The sequence below is a fragment of the Hevea brasiliensis genome, chromosome 11, assembly GCF_030052815.1.
Source record: "Hevea brasiliensis isolate MT/VB/25A 57/8 chromosome 11, ASM3005281v1, whole genome shotgun sequence".
Taxonomy (NCBI): Eukaryota; Viridiplantae; Streptophyta; class Magnoliopsida; order Malpighiales; family Euphorbiaceae; genus Hevea; species Hevea brasiliensis.
The window spans coordinates 8,760,119-8,787,327 of NC_079503.1; the positions used below are offsets into that span (position 1 = coordinate 8,760,119).

At 29.0% G+C, this 27,209-nt stretch overlaps 1 protein-coding gene across 1 annotated transcript; it reads right to left on the reverse strand.

Moving 5' to 3' along the window:
• Window positions 1–5,293: 5,293 nt before the first annotated feature.
• Window positions 5,294–9,145, reverse strand: LOC110662237 (cytokinin dehydrogenase 7). The gene is made up of 4 exons (XM_021821150.2): window positions 8,317–9,145; window positions 7,881–8,156; window positions 6,843–7,105; window positions 5,294–5,807 (listed from the first exon to the last, which is right to left on the reverse strand). Exons 1-4 carry the CDS (start codon window positions 9,007–9,009, stop codon window positions 5,492–5,494), a joined length of 1,548 nt encoding a protein of 515 aa, XP_021676842.2. The 5' UTR covers window positions 9,010–9,145; the 3' UTR covers window positions 5,294–5,491.
• Between the last annotated feature and the right edge of the window lie 18,064 nt (window positions 9,146–27,209).

Sequence of the window (27,209 nt, forward strand, 5' to 3'; positions counted from 1 at the left end):
CTTGAGTCAAATTTAAGTGCAACTCTTTTATTCTTATCTTCATCCTTATTTGACTTGAGAGCAATGCTTTTCTTCTTCTTTTGCTCATTTTCAACTTCATCTTTCTTATATACCATCTTGTGAACAATGAGAGATTCAATGAATTTATCATAGGTAAATGTTTTAAAATCCTTGGTATCTTGGATAATTATAGTCTTTGCTTCCCAAGATTTTGGAAGTGATCTAAGAATTTTCTTCACAAGTTTGCTTCCTCAAATCTTTTACCAAGTGCTTTGAGAAGATTAATAAGATCGGTAAACCTTGTACTCATATCCGCAATTGATTCTCCTGGCTTCATTTCGAATAGCTCATAATCTCGGATAAGGAGGTTTGCTTTGGACTCCTTGACGACATCCATTCCTTCATAAGTGACCTCAAGCTTATCCCAAATTTCCTTAGTAGATTGACATCCTGAAACACGATTGTATTCATTAAGATCAAGTAAGCAATGCAAAATATTAATAACTTTAGCATTTATAGAAATTTTCTTCCAATCATTGTCATCATATTCATCTTCATTTTTAGGAACTTTAGTATTTCCTTTACGATTCTTTTGAGGAACACATGGACCATTTTTAATAATTCTCCATGCATCAATATCTACAGATTGTATGAAATTTCTCATTCTCACTTTCCAAAATGAGTAATTAGTGCCATTGAAGAGTGGTGGTCTAGTAATTGAATAGCATTCAGCTAGTGGTGCGGGTATACCGGTAGTGTTGCTAGATGAACCAGCCATTGGGGATCACTCCAAAGTTGTGACACCTTAAGCAAGAGAGACAAGCTCTGATACCAATTTGTTGTCCCAAAATAGTCCAAGAGGGGGGGGTGAATTGGACTTAAATAATTTTTCGGTCTTTGCTTGTAGCCTAATGAAAAATTGTGGCTTTATTCAACTAGGTGCTCCTATATATATAGTGAAAGTGATATGTGTTTCAAGAATATGTCCCTAAATTCTAATTCAAGTCTCAATCAATATTTATAGCAATTTTTGACACAACATGCATAGAATTTAAATTACACAAAAGTAAAGAGATTAAGGCTAGAGAAATCAAACACAATGATTTTTATAGTGGTTCGGCTTAACCAGCCTACATCCACTCTCTCAAAGAACCCTCTTTGAGTTTTCTCTCCACTATTTGCTCTTTTAAAAGCAAGAGACCAAAAGCCCTTTGCAACTTTTTCAACACCAAGCTTTTACCAAGGTAGCTTGAACTCTTGACAAGTGCTATTTCAAGCACTCACACTCTCAGGCTTCAATAGGTGCTTGTACAACGTCTCTTGAATGCAATTTAATGTTTTAACACTCACTCTCACTCAATACAAATCAAACTATAAAGAAGAGATGAGTTGATTTGTCAATGGTACCTCAAACACTTTAAAGCTCTTGAATGAAAGTAATAAATGAAAAATCAAGATTGGAGTGCAATTGTAAGCTTTCATCAAGTGTAAAATGAAGTAAAGGAGCAGGTGTATTTATAGTCTCAAATCATTTTAAACTGTTTAAAACCTTTTTGGAATGTTATACACTCTTTTCTAGGCAAAATAGCCGTTATTTTGTATTTTTATATGAAGTTGAGCAACTCTGATCATTTAGCAAACTAATAAAATTTTTGGCGACAGTAGTAAACTAGTTAGCAAACTAATATTTTAGCAAACACATTAGCAAACTAATATTTTAGCAAATAAGTTAGAAAACTAATTTACCGGATACCTGTTTCAAATTGTAATCTTTAAAAAATCTAATTTAGACCTTAAAAAAATATATTCCAATAGCAATATCCAAAGTCATGATGAGAGAAAATTTTATAAAGTAATTGAAAGAAAATTTAATTTTGAGCTCCATTTGATTAAAACTTTCATCTATTCTTTTTACACAAGTCCTAAAACTCAATTTCTAACTCTATGACTTTCATACATTTACTTTGAGTTTTAGCTTTCATAATCTTATTTTTTCTCAACTTTGATTCATCTTGAGATGCCTTTTAGTGCTCTTCCTCCTTTGATGCAACCTCAAAGATTCTTCATGAATAAGAGAAAGAATCTACACATCACTTAAAATTGAGTTAGATAGATTCTATTTGAATTTTGTTATCATCAAAATCAATGCTCATTTTGAGCTACACGAGGTCAACATTTATCCCAACAAAAATTTAATTTGTACTTGCATATTCATGTCGCTAATGCATAATAAACTACTTGCAACTTACTATAGGTTCATCTCAAACGGGTGGAAACCATGATATTGAACCGTACCCTTGGTCTTCCCTTCCCTTTTGGAAGAATATTTAAATTGATTTTATATTAATCAATGTTTAATTAAATAGTATGTGTTTAATATTATTTTAATAAAATTAAATAGTGAAAATTTTTCACAATGGTAAAGTTGTGTGAACAGTTGTAAATTGTAAATTAGTCTTGAAGATGGTAAAATGTTAAAGAAAAGAAAAAAAAAAGTAAGAAATTATTTTAAAGAGTTTTTTTTTTTTTTTTTATGTAGAAAAGACAGATAACGGTTCAGTGACAGAAATAGACTACACTTCAAAATTATGACAATTTTAAGGGGATCCTTATTTTCATATAAGTCATGCATATATCCAATTAACAACCGATTTAGGATCCTAAGGACTAGCTTATTGGGTACTCCACTAACTGGGTTACCTCAACCCACAACTACATTGAGAATAAGACTCCTCACTTATTTTCACTCGCAATGCTCCCCCATTTTTTTTTACATAAAAAAGATAAACAAGAATTCAATAACGAAAATAGATTACACTTTAAAATTATGATAATTTAAAAAAAAATTTATTCTCATATAAATCACATACATATTTAATTTATGGCCGATTGAGATCCCCAAAGACAAGCCAAGCCTCTAGCTAGCCCAAGTTGCCTCTATACAGCGTTAAAAAGGAGAAAAATCCTAGCTTTATTAGTCTCCAGAGAGAGAGACGTTCGTTCGTGAGACACTAACCAAAGAACGTATAATTAATTAACTTTGCATGATGTTGCAGCTTACGAGAAATCATGTTCTTATAATTGCCTTCCAAAGCTCACTGTTGGGACCCAGTTGATTTTGGCTTTTCACTTCTTTTTATAGGAGATGGAAATGGGAGAAAGTTATTATCATCTTCCTAGATTTTGATGTTGCTTTGCGATTGAGCTGCTTAATGGAAGAAAACGTATCGTTTTGATACAAGAGACAAACCCAAAAAGAAAAAAGAAAAAAAAAAAAAAAAGAAAAACTAGAAAGGAAAGCCTTTTCTATTTCATCTTTTGCAAGAAAAAAGCAGAATCTCATACCTAATTTCCGACCCTATAATTGGGCTCCTCAATAAACGTCTCATTTTGATGGAAAAGTGATTTGACCCATTGTAATTGCGACTTGGAAGTTTCAGTTTTTTATTTTTTATTTTTCAAAGAAAGAAGAAGCAAAATCCTACTGGAATTGAAACATCAAAGCCAAAATAGATTCTATCACATGAATTAAAGGAGTGGTCTAAACTCTAAAGTTTAAAGTGATTGAATTATACTACAAGAAATAGATGAAATACATAGCAATGAAAATTAAAAATAGATTGTATTCATTTAAATTTATATCTAAATTATAACAGAATAAAAACTAAATTTATATATTAAATTTAATAATCGATTAAAAATAGAATAAAAATAAAATATAAAAATGGATATTCTTTGTTAATTTTAGTGTCAATTTTAATTTGAACAATTATATCCATTTTCGTGAATATAAAAATTAATATAAAGATTTTTTTTGTACCAATTTTACATGATGTCTCAATTTTACCTTTATGCTTCTTATTGTCTTATGAAACAATGGCACAATATAAAAAAAAAAATAAAGGTTGAATATACATATCATGGCATCAGTAATAATATTATTGACTATAACTAAACAAAATCTAACAATATGCAAGAGTAGGATTCATTTCATTGGTTAGACTTTGTTTGATTGAATTTTATAGTAAAATTTATTTTATTTATAAATAAATTTTATGATATAATTCATTTACAAATAATTTTTTTTGATAAATTTTATATTTAATATGAAATTTATTTCAAATGAAATGAATTATATATTTAAAATAAATAAATAAAATAAAATGATATATAATAAGAGAAGAATTTTGTCACTTAATATTTACTTAATGTATTTTATTACAATATTTAGTGTCTTAGTTACAAAAATCATATTCGATTCTAAATTACAAAAATCATATTGAATCCTAAACACCAACCTCATTATAAAAGAGTGCACACATGTTGATACAACAATCGGTATATATCTTTATTAAATTTGAAGAGAATGTTAGTCAAATTATAATTTAATTCAGGCTTATATAAGTGATTATATTGCTTTATATATCAAAATGATTAATTAAATTAATATTGCAATCTGACTACTTATATTCACTCTTTAATTTTTATTTATTCCCAATGTGGGACTTAGATTTCTAACAATCTTAATTCAATACATTAAAAAAGAGTCATTAATTAATTTCCAAATCACATTCCAAGTTAACAAATTCGCCCCTAAACATATTCTTCCTCTCACTTACCCATCAAGCTAGCCTTTCAATTACTCATTTTCTTGTCTCAAATTTTCATATTCGTCTTTGACACTATACATATAATTTTGCATCGGTTAAATTTCATTTTTTTGGCTCATTGATCACAACTTTTATCCATCTAGTGAAATCTGAGCATATTGAAACTTTATTCTATTAATTAAATTGTTATTTTTATGTGGCATGAATTCTATATATATTTTTATGAATCCAAATTGTGATCAAATTCGAAAGTTTTACATTGCGATTTGATTGGAATACAAAGTGAGGTCTCAATATAAATATTATATTTTCTACCATTTGTGATAGATTTGTGATATATTCAAAAAATACATTAAGATTAAAATTTAAGAGTTTTGAATAATTGTATTTTTTTTTTCTATCATAGTGAAATTTTTTCTATTATTTTACTCATAAATGTGTACTTTTATATGGTTAAACCACATATATTTTGTGTTATTTTTTTTTATATTGTATAATTATGCGATTGTGTTTATACTTCAAATTTAGGTCCTCCTATAACATAAATCGAACATAATTAAGAAGTACAGAGGCATATTAGAACATATTGCATTAGTTAAATCAAATAAAATTTACAAAGCGAAGCATGACATTTTTTTTCCAACTCTCAATAGTTGGCTTCATATATATATATATATATAATGTAACAGAAAAGATCAATTTCTTCGCTCTATTATTCTTTTCAAAATATTCCTTTACATTGCATCAATATGTTGTTTGTCATCTAATTGCAAAGGTGTGTGCACGCCCCACCAATTGTAACTAGCATCATTTCAAAATAGATTTCAAGACAGTAAAAAAAAAAGAAAAAGAAAATTACAATTTCATTCATCGATTAAGTACTAGGAGTGGGAGATGATTCTCTTAAAAATTTTTTGCCCAGGTGCAAGGATGGCCATGGGATCAAAACTGGCCTTCCTGTCCACAAATCTTGACCATTGATTTCCAAAGTGCCGTTTCCAGTCATCTTGGGAGTGGTAGTGAGGGAGATACAATTTGAAATCAAAACCCTTGTTAAAGCATAGTTGGACAATCTCTTGGTTTTGAGATACCAATTTTTCAACACAAGGGCCCTTTGAGTGAGTGAATCTGAGCAATGCCACTATGTAGAAGATTTCCCCTTCGGCTGGTATCATCACAGACGTACGATTATCCCACCTGATTCACAACAAGTGTAAGAACACCATCTATTGCACCAAAGATTTCAGCTTTATGAAATTTGGGGGCAAATGCAATATGCATTAAAAGTTTTTACATGTTTTTAAATCCAATAAACTTATGGGAAGGATGGGTTATTGCTATAATCTGACTGAGCCATTGAACTGAAGCTCGTGGTGGGCTTTGGACTCGGACGATTATGGCCTCCTAGCATTCTAGGCTGTGCCCATTGCAGGGGTAATTTCGACAAGAAAAAATCCCTCCGACAAATTATGCTGTCATTATAAGCTGGCCTGGCCAATAAATCTCCTTGTCGTTTTCCCAAATGGCATGAGCGACCATGACAGAAATACCCTACCGTTTTGCACTTCGGATCCATAATCATTTTACCCTTCTCATATTTACGGTAATACCCCTAGGTTGTTGCGTCTGGAAAGTTTAAAAAAAAATATTCCATAGGGCCTAATACCTAATGCCTTGCCAACTAAATTGAACCAATAGGTGTCATGAGATTATTGTAATTAGCCAGTGTGGGCTCCACCGTATCTTTGTCCCACAAACTGAATCTTTCATTCTACGTTTTTCTTATACGCTAAACTGATGAAAATAGGTGAACTGAATCTATACCTATACGTACATAAAATTTATGGCTTTGATCGCCTGCTGCTGAGTACATATAAGAGGGCAATGGTCCAGGTTCAGCAAATGAGATTGTGAAAGGGCTTAGGTGGCAAACGTGACACATCTACACATTCTAGGTGACAAGTGGTTGTGCGTCCTACGTGGCTTGTTTTGTTTACACGTGTTTAAATGAGAGGCTGTTAGTGCAAACCGCTCATTCTCAGAGAAATCTGGGAGCCTATTCATCTTACACGCGGATGACATGCGCGGAACAATAATAACGACCTCAATGAAAAGGAAAATTCTTATCGGTGTACAAAAAAATTTGTTCACCCAATCAATTAAAATTTTAAAAATAAAATTTACGACGCTGTCCAATGAAAGGGAAAACTGCAAGCCGGGGGCGTTACTTACTTGCTTCGCAGCAGTGGGTACATCAGCATGGGCCCACCCACGCCTTCCTTCAATAGCCTCTTGAACACCATACGATCGAAATCGGCAATATCCCTCTTTGATATAAACATGTTGAGCCAAGGGTGAGGAGAGTCCCATGTCCCATTGGCTCTGGCGTGTTCCTCCACTTGCTTCACACGCGATAAAAATTCCACGTAGGTGACGTCCATTTGGAACTTCAAATCGTTGATAAATCCCAGCCGTCCAAGCAAGCTCTTCACAACCTGCACCAATAGAAACCTAGTTAATCGTGGGCATTTACGTCATTTGGAAATCCACTTATTCCAGAAGACAATGGCTTTATGACCATTTGTGGAATTGTGGGGTCCAAAATGTCAGCAAAACCCCCATGATCAGAGCCATAACATCTCTCTCCCTGCAACATTACCATTTTACCACTCGTCACAAGTCCAGATTACGCAAATGGCCAGGTTAGAAATTACACTCGTAACATAATCCAAGCACAGTGTCAATCTGGTAATTACGCTACTGATTGCACGGCCATTTCTACGCTCTCCTTGCCAGAAAATCCAATGACAGATACATAATACCGTATAGTCAGTTTCAAATGGAAACATATTTTTTTTTATTTTGCTATATTGTTTAGTCCAGTAGAATCGAAGGTGTCATCATGAGGACGAAAATAAGCGTCCACCATCTCTCAGCGTCGTACACGTGTGACTGAAATTGGGGTCTTTTGACTTTTTACAGTGACCGTCGTCCGGCGGGACAGTTTTTTTGATGTGGTGCTGGAGACTGAACTCATTTATGGTTCTGAGTGGGCCTACTTAGCAATTACTAGGTCAAAACTCAGCCATCACTGGACACCGCGTGGCCCCATAGTTTCTACTTTTCTATGTTCTAGTAAAATTCTTTTTAGTATAGGGTTTAATCCAACGAAGTCGACATTGGGTTGCAATTGAGCTTACTGCGAGACTAAATGCAGCAGATCTTAAAATAAATATACAAGAAGTGAAATGGGATTGGTGAATTAGTTACCGTATCAACAGCTGATGGGTGGTCACTGTTTTGGTAGTGTAAAGCAACTTCAAGGCAGTAAAGAACAGAGCCAGCGGTTGGAGGGATGGCCGTCTGGTCAAACCCCTGGTCCGGGTCCAACGGCACTGATGGCCACCCATTTACGGGGTCATCACTGTTCACGAACACGAACCCTTCAACGTAATCAAACGACTTGCCCTCTGGAAGAGTCACCAGCCACTCTGCGTCCCGGGTGAACTCTTCGAACTCGGAATACACTACCCTTATCCATCTCACCTAATCACAATAATAATAATAAAAACGTAGCGTTAGCGTGTCGTTCATGCACTAAAAACTCACCAAAGTATCTGGTAAAGCCAAAAAAGAAATAGAGTGACCAGATTTTGCAAAATCATTTAAGAATTGAAAGAAAATTTATAAATAAAGAAATACCCACCATGTCTGGTGCTGGCTGCAACTTCACCCTAGCCCTGGTTATGATACCGAACTGACCAATACCACCCAAGGCTCCGAAGAAGAGTTCAGAATTTTCTCTCTCGGAGCAAGTCAATATGTCGCCTTTTCCAGTTACCACATCTAACTCACTCACGTTTGACGATTGCGGTCCATAACGGAAGGCTTGCCCACTAACGCCGGCGTTAGATAACGTCCCCCCTACGGTTAGACCCAGATAGTCAGTCCACGACCTGGGAGCAAGATTGAACCCGGAAACGCACCGTATTAGCACGTCTTCCCATAATGCCCCTCCGGACACATCAACGAACATTTCCCCATTCATTCTCACAATCTTGAATTGGTTTTCTGCGGTGGACCGCATGTCTATCACCACTCCACCATCGGCCATGGCTTGACCGTTGATGGAGTGGCCGTTACCCCTCGCTGCCACCGTCATACTAGGTGACCTGTACGCTGCTTTCACCACCCTGGCTACGTCATCGGCTCCGGCTGGCCTGATTATAGCCAAGGGCTTAAAAGAATACGTGCCGCCGAAATCTTTACCGGCTAAGCCGGTAGCCACGCAGTCGATGCTGCCTTGGAGGTCTAGAGACTGGCATATGTTGGGCAAGTCATCATCTTGTCTAGATTCGGTGTCGTTCTCGTGGATGAATCGCTCCAGGCATGCTATCATCGTCGACGCCGAAGTGAGGTTCTTGTTTCTTGCAAGTCAATTTATCCGGTAGCCCGTCTCTCTCTCTCTCCCTCTAGCTCTTTTCCTGCACAAAGTCTTTTTCTTTGTTTGTAATGTACAGCTTTTTGATTCACTTGTGAGCTCATGGGGCTTTAAATAGCGGCTGATTTAGATTATTTAACGAAATAAACACTTATTTTTGTTAAACTAAGCATTATTAAATATTTGACGTCAGCCTAAACTTCAATATCCTGTTGACATTGTGATCCTATCGGCACCCTTTGTCTGCCACTTTATTTATTTATTTATTTTTATTAATTTTTAAACAAATTCACTATTGAAATCTTCATTTTCTTATTATCATACTTACTAGAACAAAGAATTGTTAGCAACTTTTTATTTATTTATTTATTTTTTCCAAAGTGAAATCTTTCTTTGCATGGTTGGTGCATGAATCTTGTTAATATTTTGTAATGTTAACAGAATATGGTGAAGGGTCAATTTTTCATCTTCATCCCTTCCCTTCTTCTTTCTAATGATAGAAAATCAGTATTCCTTATTGTCAAAAATTTTCTTTCTTTTTTGGAAATCTCTATCCTACGAGAATCCTCATTTCCTTCTATGGATTTTATTTTTTAAAAAAAATTTTCAATTTTAATTATTGTAATTTAAAAGTATCAACAAACATATATGTATATCAAGTATATATATATATATATATTCTCCATGGTTTATCCTCTTGGGATGGACCATTACGGAGAATTTTGGGATAGGATAAAATTACCCATGCTTGGTAAAGACAATAAGGAGACTATCAACACTCTTATTGTAAATAAATATTTTATATAATGTATGAATGGATTTGTAAAAAGTTATTTTTAAGAATTCTAATTTAAAATAAAATGCGTTATATTATATTTTTAATTAATAAATGAAAATAATTTTAATTATTTAATTTTATATATTCATAAATAAGATTTGAGTAAAAAAAAATTTAAAAAGTGTTACATGAATTTAAAAACTTAAAAAAAAAATACAAATCAAATTATTAAACCGAATCTAGTCAAAATATAACCCGTTTTATTATGAAACTAAAGATATTGATTTTGTAATTTGTTTTGCTAATTTTGGTTCTTACACTTTTCAAACCGACTTGATCAGTTTGATTTGGATAAACACGTTGAATCCGATTAAATCGACCGTTGTACACTCTTTATATATAGAATTTAGATCCCTAATCCAACTATCATCTCTAATTTTTTTTTTATGTATTAATTATTTAACAAGTTCTTTTAATTAGCTTTAAATTTAATTATTTTTATGTTTTTTATTTAATTTCAATATTTTATAATTAACTAAAGGAAGAATATCCAAAGTAAATTTAATTGATATTGTTTTCTTTTATCATATGTAACTATTATCAATTTTGTCTCTCATAGAATAATATATGCATGTGCTTTCTTTTCATAATAAAATTTATGGAGTCCAGCAAATAATAATATAATATAATATAAATGATTCAATGTTTGCCATATGGTGAATTTTGGTGTATCTTTCTAGTTAATGCCACCCATGAACCAGAGGAAACAAAAAATTATAGATATATAATAAACGAAAACAGCCATGCCAAGGACGCGTCCAGTTGATTCCTCCCCTGAAGCTGAACCATTAAAACAAATCAGCGACAACTTCTATTCAACGTACATACTATTGGCTTTAGTTTTTAATTTTAATTGATCTTCATTTTTAAGTCAAAATATATAATTAATACAAAGTTTAATATTTGAAGGTCAAGGTAATTATTAAGTCTTCCTAATTGATATATATATATATATATATAAAATAAAAACATTGACTATGTCACTGAAATTTGATGCTATGATATGGTGGTCACTTAATGTATAATTAATATAAATAACATAAAAAGTATTGCCGACACTTAATTAAATATACAGTTTTTGTTTTCTTTGGTTTGGAGAAGCAGTGAGATGGCGTATATATAAATGAATTTTGGGCAACTTCTTTTTTCTAATTAACTATATATTATCACTTGGAAATTAATCAAAGTCCACTAATTAACCCCTAATTGTTAATAAAAATGATAAAACTGCTTTTCAGTGAGCCTCTGAATGACCTCCACTTGATTTAGATCACTAAAAATGTTGGGATGACCACTAACTGTCTATTTGACATTGATGTTAGAGGTCAAAACTTTTTTTCAACAAAAAAAAATTATTATTTTAAATATTATTAAAAAAATAATTTAAAAAATTATTTTAATATTTTTAACATTAAAATTTATTAAATTTAATTTTAAATTATTTAATTAATATATTTAGAAAAATATTTTTCTCAATAGTAACTCCAATAGCAATACTAAATAAGCATCTAAGTAGTTGGAAAGATCACTAAATGAAAGGTAACAATCACTTTGGTAGATTAAAATATTCGGTTGGAGGAGCTGGATGAAATTTGCAAAACAATAAGAGATCAAACGTCAAAGTGGGGTCTTAACCTAACATTCCAATGCCTAAGTTAGTGAACAAATTATGAAGTGTATTAAATGCAAAAGAATATAAGTAAGCTGAAAATATGAGATTGGTTCATACTTAATCCCTCAAGGAGTTACATAGCTTTGTTGACTAAATGAAGAGTTACCAACTGGCTTATTAATGCAATTGGACATGGCGGATGTATTTGTGGATTGATGCATATATTGAGAGCAAGAATCTTGTCTCCTATTATACCTATTTTGCAGTTAGGGAGTCGTTGTTATTCCGTTGAAGAGTTAACGGCGCCGATTACTTATTATTTTGGAATCAGTGTCTTGCTAAGGACACAGTGCCATGTTAGGGTTTACTAGAGCAGGAGCTCCTCAAACCCTCCTTATTTGACTTGTCTATACGATTTAATTAAGGTGGCTTGATGTGCATGTCACAAACATACATATCATTTTTCTGGGTCAAAATTCAAGCCGTCCTGATATAGGCTGAACTAATTAATCCTCACATAAAATGTGTGATTAATTAAGATATTTAATTTTACTCAAATTCTAAACATTAATGTAATTGACTTTTGTTAGCATTTATTTCTTCAATTGTTTATAAAGGCATTGCGACTTTGAAATAAAGAATATAGGACACTAAGCAAGAAGAAGAAGAAGAATGGAAGTTTAAGATAGTTGCTAAATATTCTTCCCCACTTATTAAATATTATTTTGTTGCAGTCTTGATATGTTTATGCTTAAATAATTGATGTATAGTTTATGCTGAAACTACACAATAAGTCAAAAGCAAAGTGAAAGTCAACCAATTTTATATTACCATAACACTTGAACTAACATGAGAAAACTGAATTTAGTCAATTAACACACAGCAAGATTCATGAAACTGATCCAAAATTTGGCCTAATGGTCCATTAATTCTCATATTTAATTAAGGAGGTCCAAAGCTTACCTCTATAATGTTCTCAATGCCTTATATATATATTTCTCAAGGATTGGCCGGCTGCAAGCCACTCTTCAAGATTTCAACTATAGTTTATAATCTTTTAAGTGAAGCATCACAGTAGATGCACGTTTATAGCTAAGAGATGATAGTAACTCTTCACCACACGCATATATAGCAATTAAATAATTTATAGCTTGAAATTAATAATAATAATAAAATAATCTGAGTCTTTAATCAGAACTCGATGTATACAAATGGCAAATCCATTTGACCAAGGCATCGTTTCTTGTTATATGAAAGAAACCTCACATCTATATTAAACTTAAACTTCCATGGAAGATGTAGATAATGCTTCAATTATTAAGTTTTAGAAATACTTATGATTTTCTTTTTGCCATTGAGGCCAACTGCTTATTAGATATTTTATTACTAAATTTTCCAAATTTTCCTTACATCATAATAACAGCATTAAATTGTGTGTTCTTTGCATAAAAAAAAAAAAAATTTGCGCTTGTGTATGATGTGGTTCTATTCTATCTTTTGAGCGTCAAGAAGTGTAAAAGTAGCTAGTCTTTAGAAATTCCACATTACTTGTTAAGAGTATGTGCATAAAATATATATTTTAGCATGTTTTGATAAAATTATTATAATTTTATTAAGTGATGTGTGTTATCTTTGTCTTGTGTGTGTTTTCAGCTAATTTTTACCATCTCTCAATTTTGTAGTTTGTTATATTTTCGTTTGCATACCATAAAATCCTTCAGCTTAAAAAATATTACATAAAAGTCCTTCATGCTAGAATTTCAACATATATCCGACCAATGTGGTATGTGATAGTTTCATGTTGTAAAATAAAAAAAAAAAGTACCACATATGAAATTCATATTACTCTCTCTCTCTCTTTATCTCTCTAAAATCCTCCATATCTCATTTGCTAATATTTATCGGTGCTAAAGAGGATCCTCTATTTTCTTTTATTCTACTCTCTTGTTGAAGCTCAATCGATAATGTCGCAATACAATGAAGCAATTTTTCGTCCAACTCGTGTAGTTGTAACCTCAAAATAGTTTGCGAACATAGTAGAGAGGAGAAAATTCAGGAAGACTTTTTTTTTTGGTATAAAAAATATAAGATGAGTATGTTAGATAAGTTTTCTAATTTTCTGTTTATAAAATAGTGTCATATGTGGCATTTTAGTTTTTTTTTTTAATTTCTTTTTATTTTACTGTGCGGCACTGTCTTGTATCAGATTAATTGAAGTTAAGTTAAGATTTTGACATAAGAAATTTTTATATAATATTTTTTAAATTGAGAGATTTTACGGTGACAAAATAAAGATAAGACGAAAGTGTAACAAACTCTAAAAAATTAACCATGTATTTTCTATTAAAAAAACAATAATATTAGATGTATTTTGGGGTACATTCCTTTTTAATTAATGAAAAAAAATATAATTTATATCTCTATACGAATAAATATGTCTATAATTTATAATCTTGAAAAAAATATAAGGATGTATTTAATTTTATATTGGTAATTTTTTTTAACACAATTAATTTTCATTAGAACTTAAATTCAAAACATTACGATTATAGAAACTACACCAATACCATTAAACAAAATAGATTGATTTGAGAAAACTATTCCAATGGGCTATAAATCGAGGAAGTTAGGGTGTGGACTGGAGCATCGTTCTTTGATTATTTCTAAATATATGGGTGAAAAGACAAGCAAATCTCCGAATCCAAACTGCCATAGACACAGCATTTAATTCTCTCCACACGTAATATATGATATAAACAGACAAACTTTGTATTTATGGCTACAACAAGATAGATAAAGTCACAGGATATGAGAATCCGAGGCACATTTCACACCTTAAAAGCACCAAAATACTATCCATATCTGGATAACTTTCCATACTCTACGTTCTCACCCTAAATACAATACATTTCCCTGTCCCTTCTAAGCAAAAAAAAAAAATTATTACAAGCTAATGTAAAAAGAATTTTATAAATAATATTTGTAAATACTTCCAGGGCTGCAAATTGGAGCATAGTTTGCAGCAGCAGGTGCAAGATTGCAGCAGTCCAGGGCAGCAAATTGGAGCATAGTTGGCAGCAGCAATTGCAGCAGCAGGTGCAAGATTGCAACAACCGGCTGCTTTTATGAAATGACAACCTTCCTTTTCCTTGAAATAATAATAAAAAAGAAAAAAAAAAGTTGGAAAAGACAAGCAAGGGATTGCATTGTCATTTTTGCAATTGATGATTGGAGGATTGGATTTATTGGAGTTGGGTGGTGGTGGGACCATTGAACCAATGGGAACGTTTCTTCTGCACCAAAATCATTAGTTACTTTTTGGGTAAAATGTAAATTTATACTTTTAATTAAATTATTTGGATTATTTATTATATCTTTAAGCTTTTATATTTTATAATAATTAAATATAATTTCACTTTATTAGCTATGCTTTCACATACATGTGTGATTTGAGCTAGTGAAAACGACTAAACATGATAAATTTTTTTAAAAGAAAAGGGAAATTGAGATGAAAAACTTCTAGATCTCTACCATTTTCTAATTAAATTTCTCTCCATTAAAATCTCAAATAATTTAGGAATATAAATATATGTTTTTCTGTAAATGGACATTTTTATCCCATCTCATTCTTTTCTCAACTCAAAATGATGCAAGATATAATCGTAATTTTCAAAGCTTTCTTCAACTTTTTACTTTCTCAATTTTCTCTTGCTTCCAAACAAGATAAAGAGATTAAAATTCAGGTAAATTACCATCAAGGTTCTATATAATATCAAAATTAATTAGTTAGTTTTTATTTTTTATAGTTTAATTAAAATGTCCCTCTATTTTATAAAATTAGATTATTCTGTTAGACTTTGTTGATAGATCTTGTTACTTAGATAAGAAATAATCAAAATATCGTTGTTAACAATATAAAAATAAGATGATAAAATTAAAGATAAATTATTATTAGATCCTTGTATAATGTCAAAATTAACTAGTTGATCCCTCATTTTTATAAAATGTTTTTGTTTAATTATTGTTTAGTATTATTGTCAGAATTGTTATTTAAAAAAAATACTTTTTTAAATATTAAAAAATAATTTAAAATAAAGTTTGAGAAGTTGAAATCATAAGAATATTAAAATGACGAAACAATTTTTTCTAAACTATTTTTTTAACAACATCTTGAATGATTTTTTTTTTCTTAAAAGCAGTTTTAACCCTCCATCTTCAATGCCAAATAAACACTTTGTTATTATCTTACGATAATAGTTTTAAAAAATAAAAATACTCTCTTTCTTCTGATCGATGATATATACCATTAAGTTAACTAATGAAATTTATTAAAAATGTTAGACAAAAGACTGAATAGTTTAATTTTAAAAAATAAAGAGATATTTTAATTGAATTAAAAAAAATAAAGACTAAATAATTAATTTTGCATTACATAGAATCCTATAATAATTTACTCTAAAATTTATCTTCTCTCCATGTTTTCGCCTCTATTTTCTTTTGCCTCATTTCTTTCTTTCCCCAACTCTTTTTTTTTTTTTTTTTTAATAATAAGAAAACATGGCATAAAACCTTTTAGCACTTTTCATGTGATGAACCGTCTGAAACAGGCGAAGGTCATAATCTGTAGTCTTTTCTTTAGTCTCATTATGATTAATATATTTTCTTTAAGAAAAAGGAAGCTAGCTAATGCAATCTCAAGAGTCGATTTTCTTTGATTGTTTCCTAGATACCAAACTTGTCTGCTTCTATGGCTGATCCGTTTAGGTTAAATCTTTTCCAAGATTTTCCTTTGGATTTTGGCGTCTGAGGTTAAAACTGTCACTCTAATTCCAACATTATGTTTTACTATGCTTTTTCCAATACAACTTTTTATTAATCTTTGATTGAGACTTGCTCAAAGGCCGCACCTTTTTTTTAATGGCTCATTGGGTGTTATCTAAAGCCACAGTTTCTTTCTTTCTTTCTCTAGGTTTTCCCTTCTTTCTTTTTTCTTTTTTTTTCTTTTTTTTTTTTTTTAAGGCTTGTGAGCTTTTTTTTTTAAATTATTTAAATTTGATTTATTATAAATTTAATATATAAATATTTTATTTATCATATATTTTGTATCTTTAATACATAATAAACTGATTATAAATAAGAAAAATTTATTAATTCTTATATGTTACACCTTTTTAAACATTACAAGTCATTAAATGAAGTACGATTAAAATCAACAATTTGATTAGCGTGGATGTAATATTATTAACTAGCATAATGCTCATGAATAATTTATAATTTTTATTTTTTAATTTAATTTTTAATTATATTTTAAAAAAGATAAATTATTATTATTAAATTAATTTTAAATTAAAATTTATTTTTTATTTAATTTAATTTTAATAAAATTTTACCTATAATAATAATAATAAAATTTTAATTAATTTATGATAAAATTAATTAAAATACATATTTAATATCCTTTATACATATATTAATAGAAGTTTTCATGATTATTTCATTTAAAATGTAATAAAAATACTTTAGTCAAAAAATAATTTAAATTTAATGAAATTTTTATATTTTATCTCGTAATTTATGTAAATCTATATTTATTTTTTTTAAATTATAGGAAATACATTAATTTTAATGAGAAAATAATATTATTTTAAAAATATATAAATATAATATTTTTTTTGTTATTAATATAATAAAAAAATTAAATTACTAATAATAAATTGAATTATTTAATTTTAATAATAATGAAAATATATAATATTATTATTAATTAAAAATAACATTCTATTGTATTATTTTTTAAAAATACTATATCTAAGTATAATTTTTTTTTATTAATTTGATATATTTTTTTATAAAATAATTATTTGACAAAAATATTATCATTTTACATAAATTTATAATATAAAAGAAATATATTTCATAAAAATTAAAATTTTAAAATATCTTCATTTTCTATTTATATAATAAATATTAAAAATACATATAGATTCTATAATTTTAACACTATAACTTTAATTATTTTTAATCTTCTTTATTTGTAGTTAAATTTTCGATGCAATCATATTTGTAATTTATTTTTAAAATTCTACTTTTATATAAAAATATAGTTGAGAAATAATTTATATATAAAAATATAGATATTTAATTAAAATTTAAAAATAATTCGGTTGAAAATTAATGATAATAAACATTAATAATCAAAATATTAGTTATTATTGCATTCGATATATAATTATAATGAAATAAAATATTTAAAATTTTAAGAAATATTAAAAAAGAAATTTATAAAAAATTAAAACTTAAATAAATATTAATTAAATATATTTAAATAAATAAAATTTGAAAATGATAACTAATAACTCTTGACAGTAACAATAAAAAAATTGTGTAAATAAAAAAAAAGATTTGAGAACATTTAGGTAAAATGAAAATACTTAGTGAGAAAAGAATACTTGATGTATACCAAATGTCTCATATGACATACTATATATAAATAAATAAATGAAAATTATTTAAATAAAATATTAATTTATAATTAAATATTATTTAATTAAAAAATGATAACAAAAGCATTTAAATTCAATTTTTATAACAGTAAAATATTTCTTATTTATTTATTTCAATTAAATCGTCATAAGTTGACCATAATGATAATTATAGTAAGTATTAATTAATTTTAGGAAAATAAAATAAAATAAAATAAAATTATCAATATAAAAAATAATACATGCTAATTATAAAAAAGTTAAATATTTATATTTTATTTTTATAATTTTTTATATAGACTACACTTTTTATCTCTCAAATTTTTTAACAAATATTTTATAATAAAAATAATAAAAAATATACAATGTAGTAAAAACATTTATTAAAAATATAAAATAATTTAAGGTTGATTAAATTATATGATAGTTGATTATGAGATCATAAATTAATGGTCAATTTTCTTTAAGCTAATGGCCATCAATGACATTTTATTTTTATTAATATTAATATTAATATTATTAATATTATTATTATCTTTTAATTTTTTTTTTATTTTAAACTATTATTATTATTATTTTTATTATGGAGAGTAACATATGGCAAATTTTTTTTTTTACATAAATGAATTTACAAAAAAAATAATGTAAATAAATTTAAATATTGTATTTACTCATAAAAGGTCTTAATTTTTAAAAATTAATTTTTTAAAAAAATAATATTTAAATAATAAATGTTAAGGTAGTATTATAAATAATAATAATAATAATAATTAAAAGAGAAATAAAAAAATTAAATAATAATGACTCTTTATAAAATAATATAAATAATTTTTAAATATTACATTTAATTATAAAAATATTTTAATTTTTAAAAATTAAATTAAAAAAAATAATTTAAATCATAAATATTAAGAAAATATTATAAATAACAATGATAATTAAAAGAGAAATAAAAAAATTAAATAATAATTAGAATAAAAAAGAATATTTATGATTAATTATAAGATCATAAATTAATTGTTAATTTTCTTTAAATTAATGGTAACTAATGACCTTTTATTATTACTATTATGGAGGGTAACATGTAGCAAATAATATTTTTATATAAATAAATTTATAAAAAATATAATATAAAAATTTTTTAAATATTAGATTTAATTATAAAATATCTTAATTTTTAAAAATTAAATTTAAAGAAAATAATAATTTAAATTATAAATATTAAAGTATATTATAAATAATAATGATAATTAAAATATAAATAAAAAAATAAATAATATTAATATTTATAAAATAATATAAATAATTTTTAAATATTACATTTAATTATAAAATATTTTAATTTTTAAAAATTAAATTTAAAAAAATAATAATAATTTAAATCATAAATGTTAAGATAGTATTCATGTAAATAATAATAATAATAATAATTAAAAAAAAATAAAAAATTAAATAATCATTAATATAAATGATAATATTTATTAAAGGTGACACGTGACACTTTCCTTCAAAATACCTCTTTATTTTAAATATATACATAAAATTTTCTTGTGGGTGAATTTTAAATTTAAATTTGTTCATTATTTATTTTGAGTTATTAGAATTATAATTTTTTTTTTTACCTAAGTTTAGTTACCATGAATTCAATATATAAATTTGTGAGATTTATGTATTTAACAAGTAGATTTCATAACGGACTAAATAAAAATTTTTCATAAAGTTTATTATATTTATAATAAGAATTATTGAAAAGAGGTAACCATAAATGCGCTCTATCCAAATCTTAATCCTTCTAGATAGATATACCACTTGAAGCAGGCCTATAGTTGATAAACAAAACAAAAATATTAGTTACTAGTTACTGTTGGAAATCTGATTTGGTGATGTAAAGATTGTGAATGATGCAATAAAGATCAATTGATAGCGAGAGATTGAGGCCTTAAGTACTTGTTTGTCTTTGCTTAACAATTCATGGTGGAGAGAGAATGGAAATGAAATAAGGGCATGCGCATGGACTTTTAAATGGGTTGGATTTCGACGATAGATTTTGTTGGATTTTGTTCTCGTAGGGGTCGTATGATACGCATCCATTTTTGGTGTTTTTCAAGTTAGGTATCACAGTTTTTAGGTTGAAAAGCCGCACCGAATCTTCAAAGTTGAATATATATATATATATTTATCGATGCTAAGCTAATCTTAAAACCTTTTCTTGGCTTTTCTTGGGGAGAACAACTACAAAATTAAAAGTCATGAAGCAAAAACATGTTTTGCTTTCATCACCGAAACGATTTGATATTTTTATTTTCTTGTGTATGGCTGATGATGTTTCCAATTTTTTTTTTATTTTTTTATTTTTTATTTATTAATCTTGGACTGAAGCATTGATTCTTGTATACCTTATAAGCATTGAGGCAAGACTTTGCCTTACACCCTCCTTCAGGTCTAGGCATATTAACTTGCCTCCTTTACTATAATTATATATCTAACAAAATATTTTATTCGAGTTACACTACGAGCTTTTCGGATTAAATTAAAAAATTTATTCAAAATTCAAGTCACTTCATAAGAAAGATAAAGATATATACGATTTTCATTTGACTTTAATTGATTAGCACAATTGCCATCTTCCAATTATTTCATTTTGTTTGATTGAATTGCAATGGAGTGTCAAATTTTAGCATCGTGGATGAGTCATCCGTATCTAAGAGGCGTGAAAGAAACATTAAATCAAACAGATAGAAGAACCCATTAATTGGCAAAAAAATATGGACTTTTTTTTTTTTCTCTGAGAATCCATTACTGTTTTTGATACGCCATCATGGTTGTTGATCATAGAATTGACTTACCTGCAGCCCTTAGAAGAGATGGATTGAGAGATTTCTTCCTCATTAAAAAATTTCTGTCAATTTTCTTCTTGAATTATTCTAAGGAAATTTGCGTTTGAAAATTGACAATCTGTATTTTGTGACAAATACTCAATTATATAATTATTAATTTGCGTTATTTCTTTCTTTCTACGTGTGTATTCATAGATTCTGAAAGATTTGGCAACTCACTTGTACAATTACAATTGCAATTTAGCTTTATCAATATTGTGGTTGCTTGGTTATATTTTTGCCCTCACTATGATCTGGTTCTTCAATTAATTATGTAATTAATTTGGCTAATTAAAGTTGAAAGACCAATGGATGCTATTCCTAGCTAATGGCCATGCACAGATGCACTCTCAAATGGTTTAATTGCTGTTTCGTAGAGATTCGAGCTTCTTTTTTTCAATATTTAATACGTACAGAACAGATTCCAACTTTTAACTATTTACTATTTGATCTCAGTATGCACTTAACCACGAGCTTTCACTGAGAATCAATGAAAATGAACCATGAAAAATAAAAGATCTGCCATAAGCAACTGGTATATATGTCTAGCTGAAATTTTCTTGGCTACCATCTGCGGTATATATAGATATTCCTCTCTGGTTTTTGATGCTTGAGATTGTCCTCTCGGATAATGGAACTTCCCTGCTAGATATAATATAACTTTACTTATTAAAAATAAATTATAAGTCAGAAATAAACATAATCTTGAAAATGTGTTTTTTTTAATTATAATATATAAATATATAAAAAATAATAAGAATCATTAAAAAATAACGATTACTCTTTGGATTAAAGCTCAATTTCACTCGGTGCTTGTTGAGGAAGTTTAATTTAGCTTATTTTTAGTTTTTTGTCCAATTTAATTTAAAAATTTTAATTTAAGCTCAATTTAACTAAAAAATCAAGAAAATAAAAAAATTGAGCTTCTTGATTTTTAGGCTTAAATTAAAAAATTCAATCTCAAAATTAAAAAACTAAACTTCTTAATTTTTTATTTTAATAAAAAAATACTAAAAAATTTTAAATTTTAGACTAAATTAATTTTAAATTAAAAATTTTAAATTAAATTAAATAAAAAATTAAAAATAATTAAATTAAATTACTTCAATAAATACAAGAACTAAATTGAACTTTTGCCGTTACCTTTCACTCCACAAGTCATTCATATCCATATCAAAGCATATCCATTCACAAGATTGGTGTCGTCCTTTTAGTCCTAATCCTAATCCTAATCCTAATCCAACTTGAGGCCGAACATTCCTTCATATGTTCTCATCAGAATCCCAACACATGAACTGAAAAAGTTGCAGCTCCTTTTTCTATAATAATAATTTTATAAAATATGCTTTGATATTATTCCAAATTTTAGATAACCCTTCTGGAGGTTATTCCAAATTTTAGATAGCCCTTCTGGAGGCTCCTTATGCCAAACATACCAAAACTAGAATAACAAATCTAACAATATTTCAAATCATAATTTTTCGTGCATATTCACCCAGTCAAGGCCGGTCTGTTGAACGGTGCCAAACTCAATCTTGTTATTTTCATTCATTTGGTTATGCTTAGTTTTCTAGGATGTTTCAGGAGAATTGATGATACTGTTTTTGAGCAATTATATCCTTCAAATTTTTATCAATTGGTACAAAGATTATTCATGCTCTTATCCCCAGCACAAGCACTATACTGGAATTTTTTTTTTTTAATTTTTAGGGTCATGTGATGTTTGCACAAAATCTTGAAAGCTAAGATCAAATCAATAGAATTTACAGATAAAATCAAAGGGCGACGATAATATGCCTTAAAGATTGTTACATGAAATTCGTAGGGGGGAGCTAAGAACCGCACTCCAACTATTTAAGGAAAAGGATGAGATCAAAACTCTCTCCTTAGTCTTTAATGGATAACAATTGGGTGAATATACATCTACTTTTAATCTCTAGTGATGGGATGGAGATTGAAAGATATATAAATCAAGAGAAAGAGAATAACCCAGGACAACGTCATCTAATTCATTAATATAAACCCTATAAACCATTTTAGAATGATGCTTTGGAGGAGCCATGGAAGAGATCTCATAATTAAGAAAATAGAATTTGAAAAGAGAAAATTGATGAAATGGGTTACCTGATGTTGCCCAACCGCAAGTGCATAAGTCGTACAAGTAATATAGAAAAGATATCGTTCCCACGAGGAGTTGTGTTAATGATCAAATTTTTGATATAAAAATTGACTAATTTGAACTATTTTTGAAATTAAAGCAATAAATTGATAGATATTGAAGTGTGAAATCTATTTATGCAAAATTAATAATCTATTCAACAATGTAATGATTCAACTAAATTTGTGTCAAATTAAAATAAGCAAATTGAAATATAGCAAGATTTAAAATGGCAAGCAATTAAATTTGATTAGAAATTAACAATGATAAAATGGGCGATTCCGGAGTTTGGGAGTTCATATTCAAGCTATTTTGGGATTTTTAAATTGGTTATCCAATCTTATGGAATTTACGGGTTTTAAAGAGATTAATCCTTAAATCTTTTGAATACTCTCTCGAGTGAGACAAAGAGTGCCTTAATCAATCTAATCCTACTTTCGTGGAATTAAAATTAATCAAAACCCATTAAGTTCCTTAATTAATTTATAAATCCTCTTAATCCTTAGTCTATTTCTAGATCTAAGTTAATTAAGTCTAATTTCTTGATTATTTATCACAAGATTTTCTCATTTCGGTGCTTCAACCATGGATTAAGAACAATACTTAATGGGATCCTACACTAAGCATGTCATTGAGCACACAAGAAATGAATAAAACTTCATTAAAACCACAAAATATGGATTACTTAATCAAAATCCACCAAATATCTCAAATATTACATCCTAACTCCAGAATCTAATGAAAACTACCCACTATCCATAATATTTATAAGAAATTCTGAGTTAATATGGAAATAAAACTTGAGTTTATGTTAAGAACTAAGAAACCCAATACAAGAAAGGTAGGAAATAGGGAAGAAAAGAAGAGGAAGCCAAATCTGATCCAGAAAAGGGAAGTGGCACCCCCTTGCTCTATTTTCTGACGTTTTCTCTGCCTCTCTCCACTTTCTTCTTCTTTCCTCTCTTTTCTGAAATGGGATAAGGACCTATTTATGTCTTTTTTTTTTTGACAAGTAGCCCTAAAATGGTGTGTTTGAGGTAAAGTTCATGTGAGGGAATCTTCTGCCAGCTTATTATGAAGAGTTGCATAGGTTATGCAAGTTTCTTATGCAGATTCCGTGCAAAATTGGTGGTTCCAGGTGTTTCCCATGATGTTGCATAAGCTATGCAGGTTGGTTGTGCAGTTTCTTCAAGCTCTGAAGACTCTATGAAACTGCATAAGTGGATTGCATAAATTATGCAGGCCCTTATGCAGTTTTCGACAGGTTTTGGGCTCTCTGTGTAAAGCTGCATAAGCAAGGAGTAAGTCTGCATAAGTCATGTAGTGACTTATGCAGGTTTCGGCAGGCTTGGAAAATTGCTTCTTCTCCCTGTGCAGAACTGCACAACTTATGCAGCAAGTTACGCGCATTTCGGCCACTTTGTATTCTTCAGCTTTGAAGCTTTGTTTTTGACATCTTTGGCTATAGGAATCACTCCTCATTGGCATAATTTCTTTTTAGTCCCTTAAAAATACTATTTTACCTACAAAACAAAGCAAAAATTACAATTTAATCCAAGAATTGATAATCATGAAAAACTATCTAAATAACTAATAAAATTAGCTAAAAGTGACTAAAAATAAATAAAATGACCATGAAATTAAACTTAAATGACTATGTAAAATGCATATATTAAATACCCCTAAACTCAAATCTTTGCTTGTCCTCAAGCAAACTTTAAAATATAATGTAATTTTTTAGGGGTGCCTTGTCCAAAGAGCTATGAAAATCACCTATTAAAGTAACTTAACATACCTTTAGCCATACCAATAATCCATATACCAATCCTTTAAGATGCAAAGAATCTAATGCTTATCCAAGCTTTGATCACTTAGCCATCAAGTCAATTATCATCCAAAATTCCCAAACCAACCAATCAAAAGAGAAAGTCATGCTTAAAAGGAATTCTAGAACAATCAATAGCCAAAGTGTCTTTATAATGGAATTTAATGAGTGAATGAATAAATTTCCAATCCAATAGGCAAACTCCCTACTCCTATCTCCACTAATGTAGCAAGTACTATCAAGAAATCAAAGGTCTTTTTAGGAATGTAATGGGGCTATAGGGTTCAAAATGAGGTTAAGAAGGAAAAGGGTAAAAGGGATTTAAAGCGTGAGAATATTTTCAATATTGAAAACATAAGGTACACTTATATATATATATATATATATATATATAAAGAGGAGAGAGATACACAATGAGAAGTTTTTCAAGTGCTAGCATATTTTACAAAATACATAAAATGGAGGGACACTTTAATACTTTAAACTTGTATCTTATATTTTCTCTTGATGATTGTCCCTAAAAATGCCACCTTTAAACTAATTTTCTTTAATTATTTTGGGTAGATTTCTTTCAATTTGAATGACAATAGTGAAAAGCACATATACTAGCACTTTTACAAGATGACAAACATTTCTTCTCCCTTTCATTATTATATATTTTTCTCTCTTTTTTTTTTGAATATAAAGTGTACCTAATATTATAAATAATTATTCTCATAAAAAGGGTTAGAGTGTTTGGTTCATTGACTGGGTAGCAATAAGGGTTTCAAGAAAAATTTGGAATACAAAGGCTCAAAGGGGTTTACAAGAGTTAGTTGTAATAAAGGAAAGGTTAAAAGTTTAAAATAAGAGGTTTGCAATTAAAGAATGCATAATCATCTCCCTTTTCAAGAACAAACTAGTATTTCACCTTGAAAGGTTTAGAAAATTTGTTCTAGGATTGGTGAGACATCACTTGACTACCTTTTATCCAATAACGCCCTCTAAACACTCCAATCTCTAAAGGACTAGTTGGGTGGCTTTTTGGCTAAGAAGATACAGGCAAGGGATAAAAACTTCAAAACTTTGCACCTCTTAGGAAACTTTCAATCCACAAACCCAACTTAAGGTAAGTCAAATCACTCTCATAGGCAACTTCTCATTACTCAAGGGATTTGACAAAAGATTTTATTTCATGATGCATGATTCCTAAAAATGAGCAATGCATTAACTAAATGGAAGAAATCTATTTGTATGCAATGTGTACAATTTCTAAGTGATGTGTAATGTGTATGTGAATGTGTTATGTATATGTATGTATGGATGTGTATGTAAAATATTTACAATATATATATAAATGTAATGGGATGAGATGTTCCTATACTCAAAATGTGAAAAATGTAGCAAAACTCAAAATGCACACACCCCCAAACTCAAAATTGGATATTGTCTTCAATATCTAAGGCAGTGCAGTACGAAAACTCAAAACAAAGAGGAATAGTTAAATTTAAAAGCAAAAAGAAAGAGTTACCTGGTATAGAGCAGTGTTTTAGCATATAAAATGTGAATTTAAAAGATGATGGTGATGGATAAGGAAGCTACACAGGTTATGCAGAATAAATACTTTGCAGAACAGGTGCATAAGGAGAGTGCATAAGCTGTGCAGTATAGCATGAGTTGCATAAGGGACTGCACAGGCTATGCAGAACATTTGCATAAGGAGTTTCACAGCTTGTGTAGTATATTGAAAAGCTTCAGCATAATGATATATCAAGAAAAAACTTGAAAACACTAGCAGAGGTATGTAAATATATACAATGTATTGACAAGTATGCATAAAGGGGCAGCAAAGGTAATGAGAAGCAATGAAAAGCTAATGGAATAGCCATCCAATTGTATTTCAAGAAAATAGAATTCAAGACAGAGTAAAATTGTTCCAGCACATCTAAAAAGAAAAGCTCCTAGAAGTTGAACAAGAGCAAGATAAAAACTAATCTATTTCTATGGTCTTACCCTTGTCCAAAGGTGCTGCTAGAGGACTGAATGGAGCTAGCTGCTGCTGAAGGGGTGGTTCTGGAGGAGGTGATGGAGGTGGAGGTGGCATACCCAGAAAAGCCATGAGCTGCTTCATCATCTCTTTCAACTCTTTCTGCTTGTCTCTGGTCTCCATAACAAGATCAAAGAGTTGATCATGACCATCCTTAAGGGTATTAAGACCAGATTCAATCTTCCTATCCACAAAATATACATCATCACTAAGGCTCTCAAGATAAGTGAATAAGGCTTTAGTGTTGAAGGGGGGAGGTGCTGTGGAGGAAAACGGTCTAGCTGCAGATGGTGTTGGCTGTGCAGATTCTGTTAGGGTATCCTGTGTAGATTGAGTAGGTG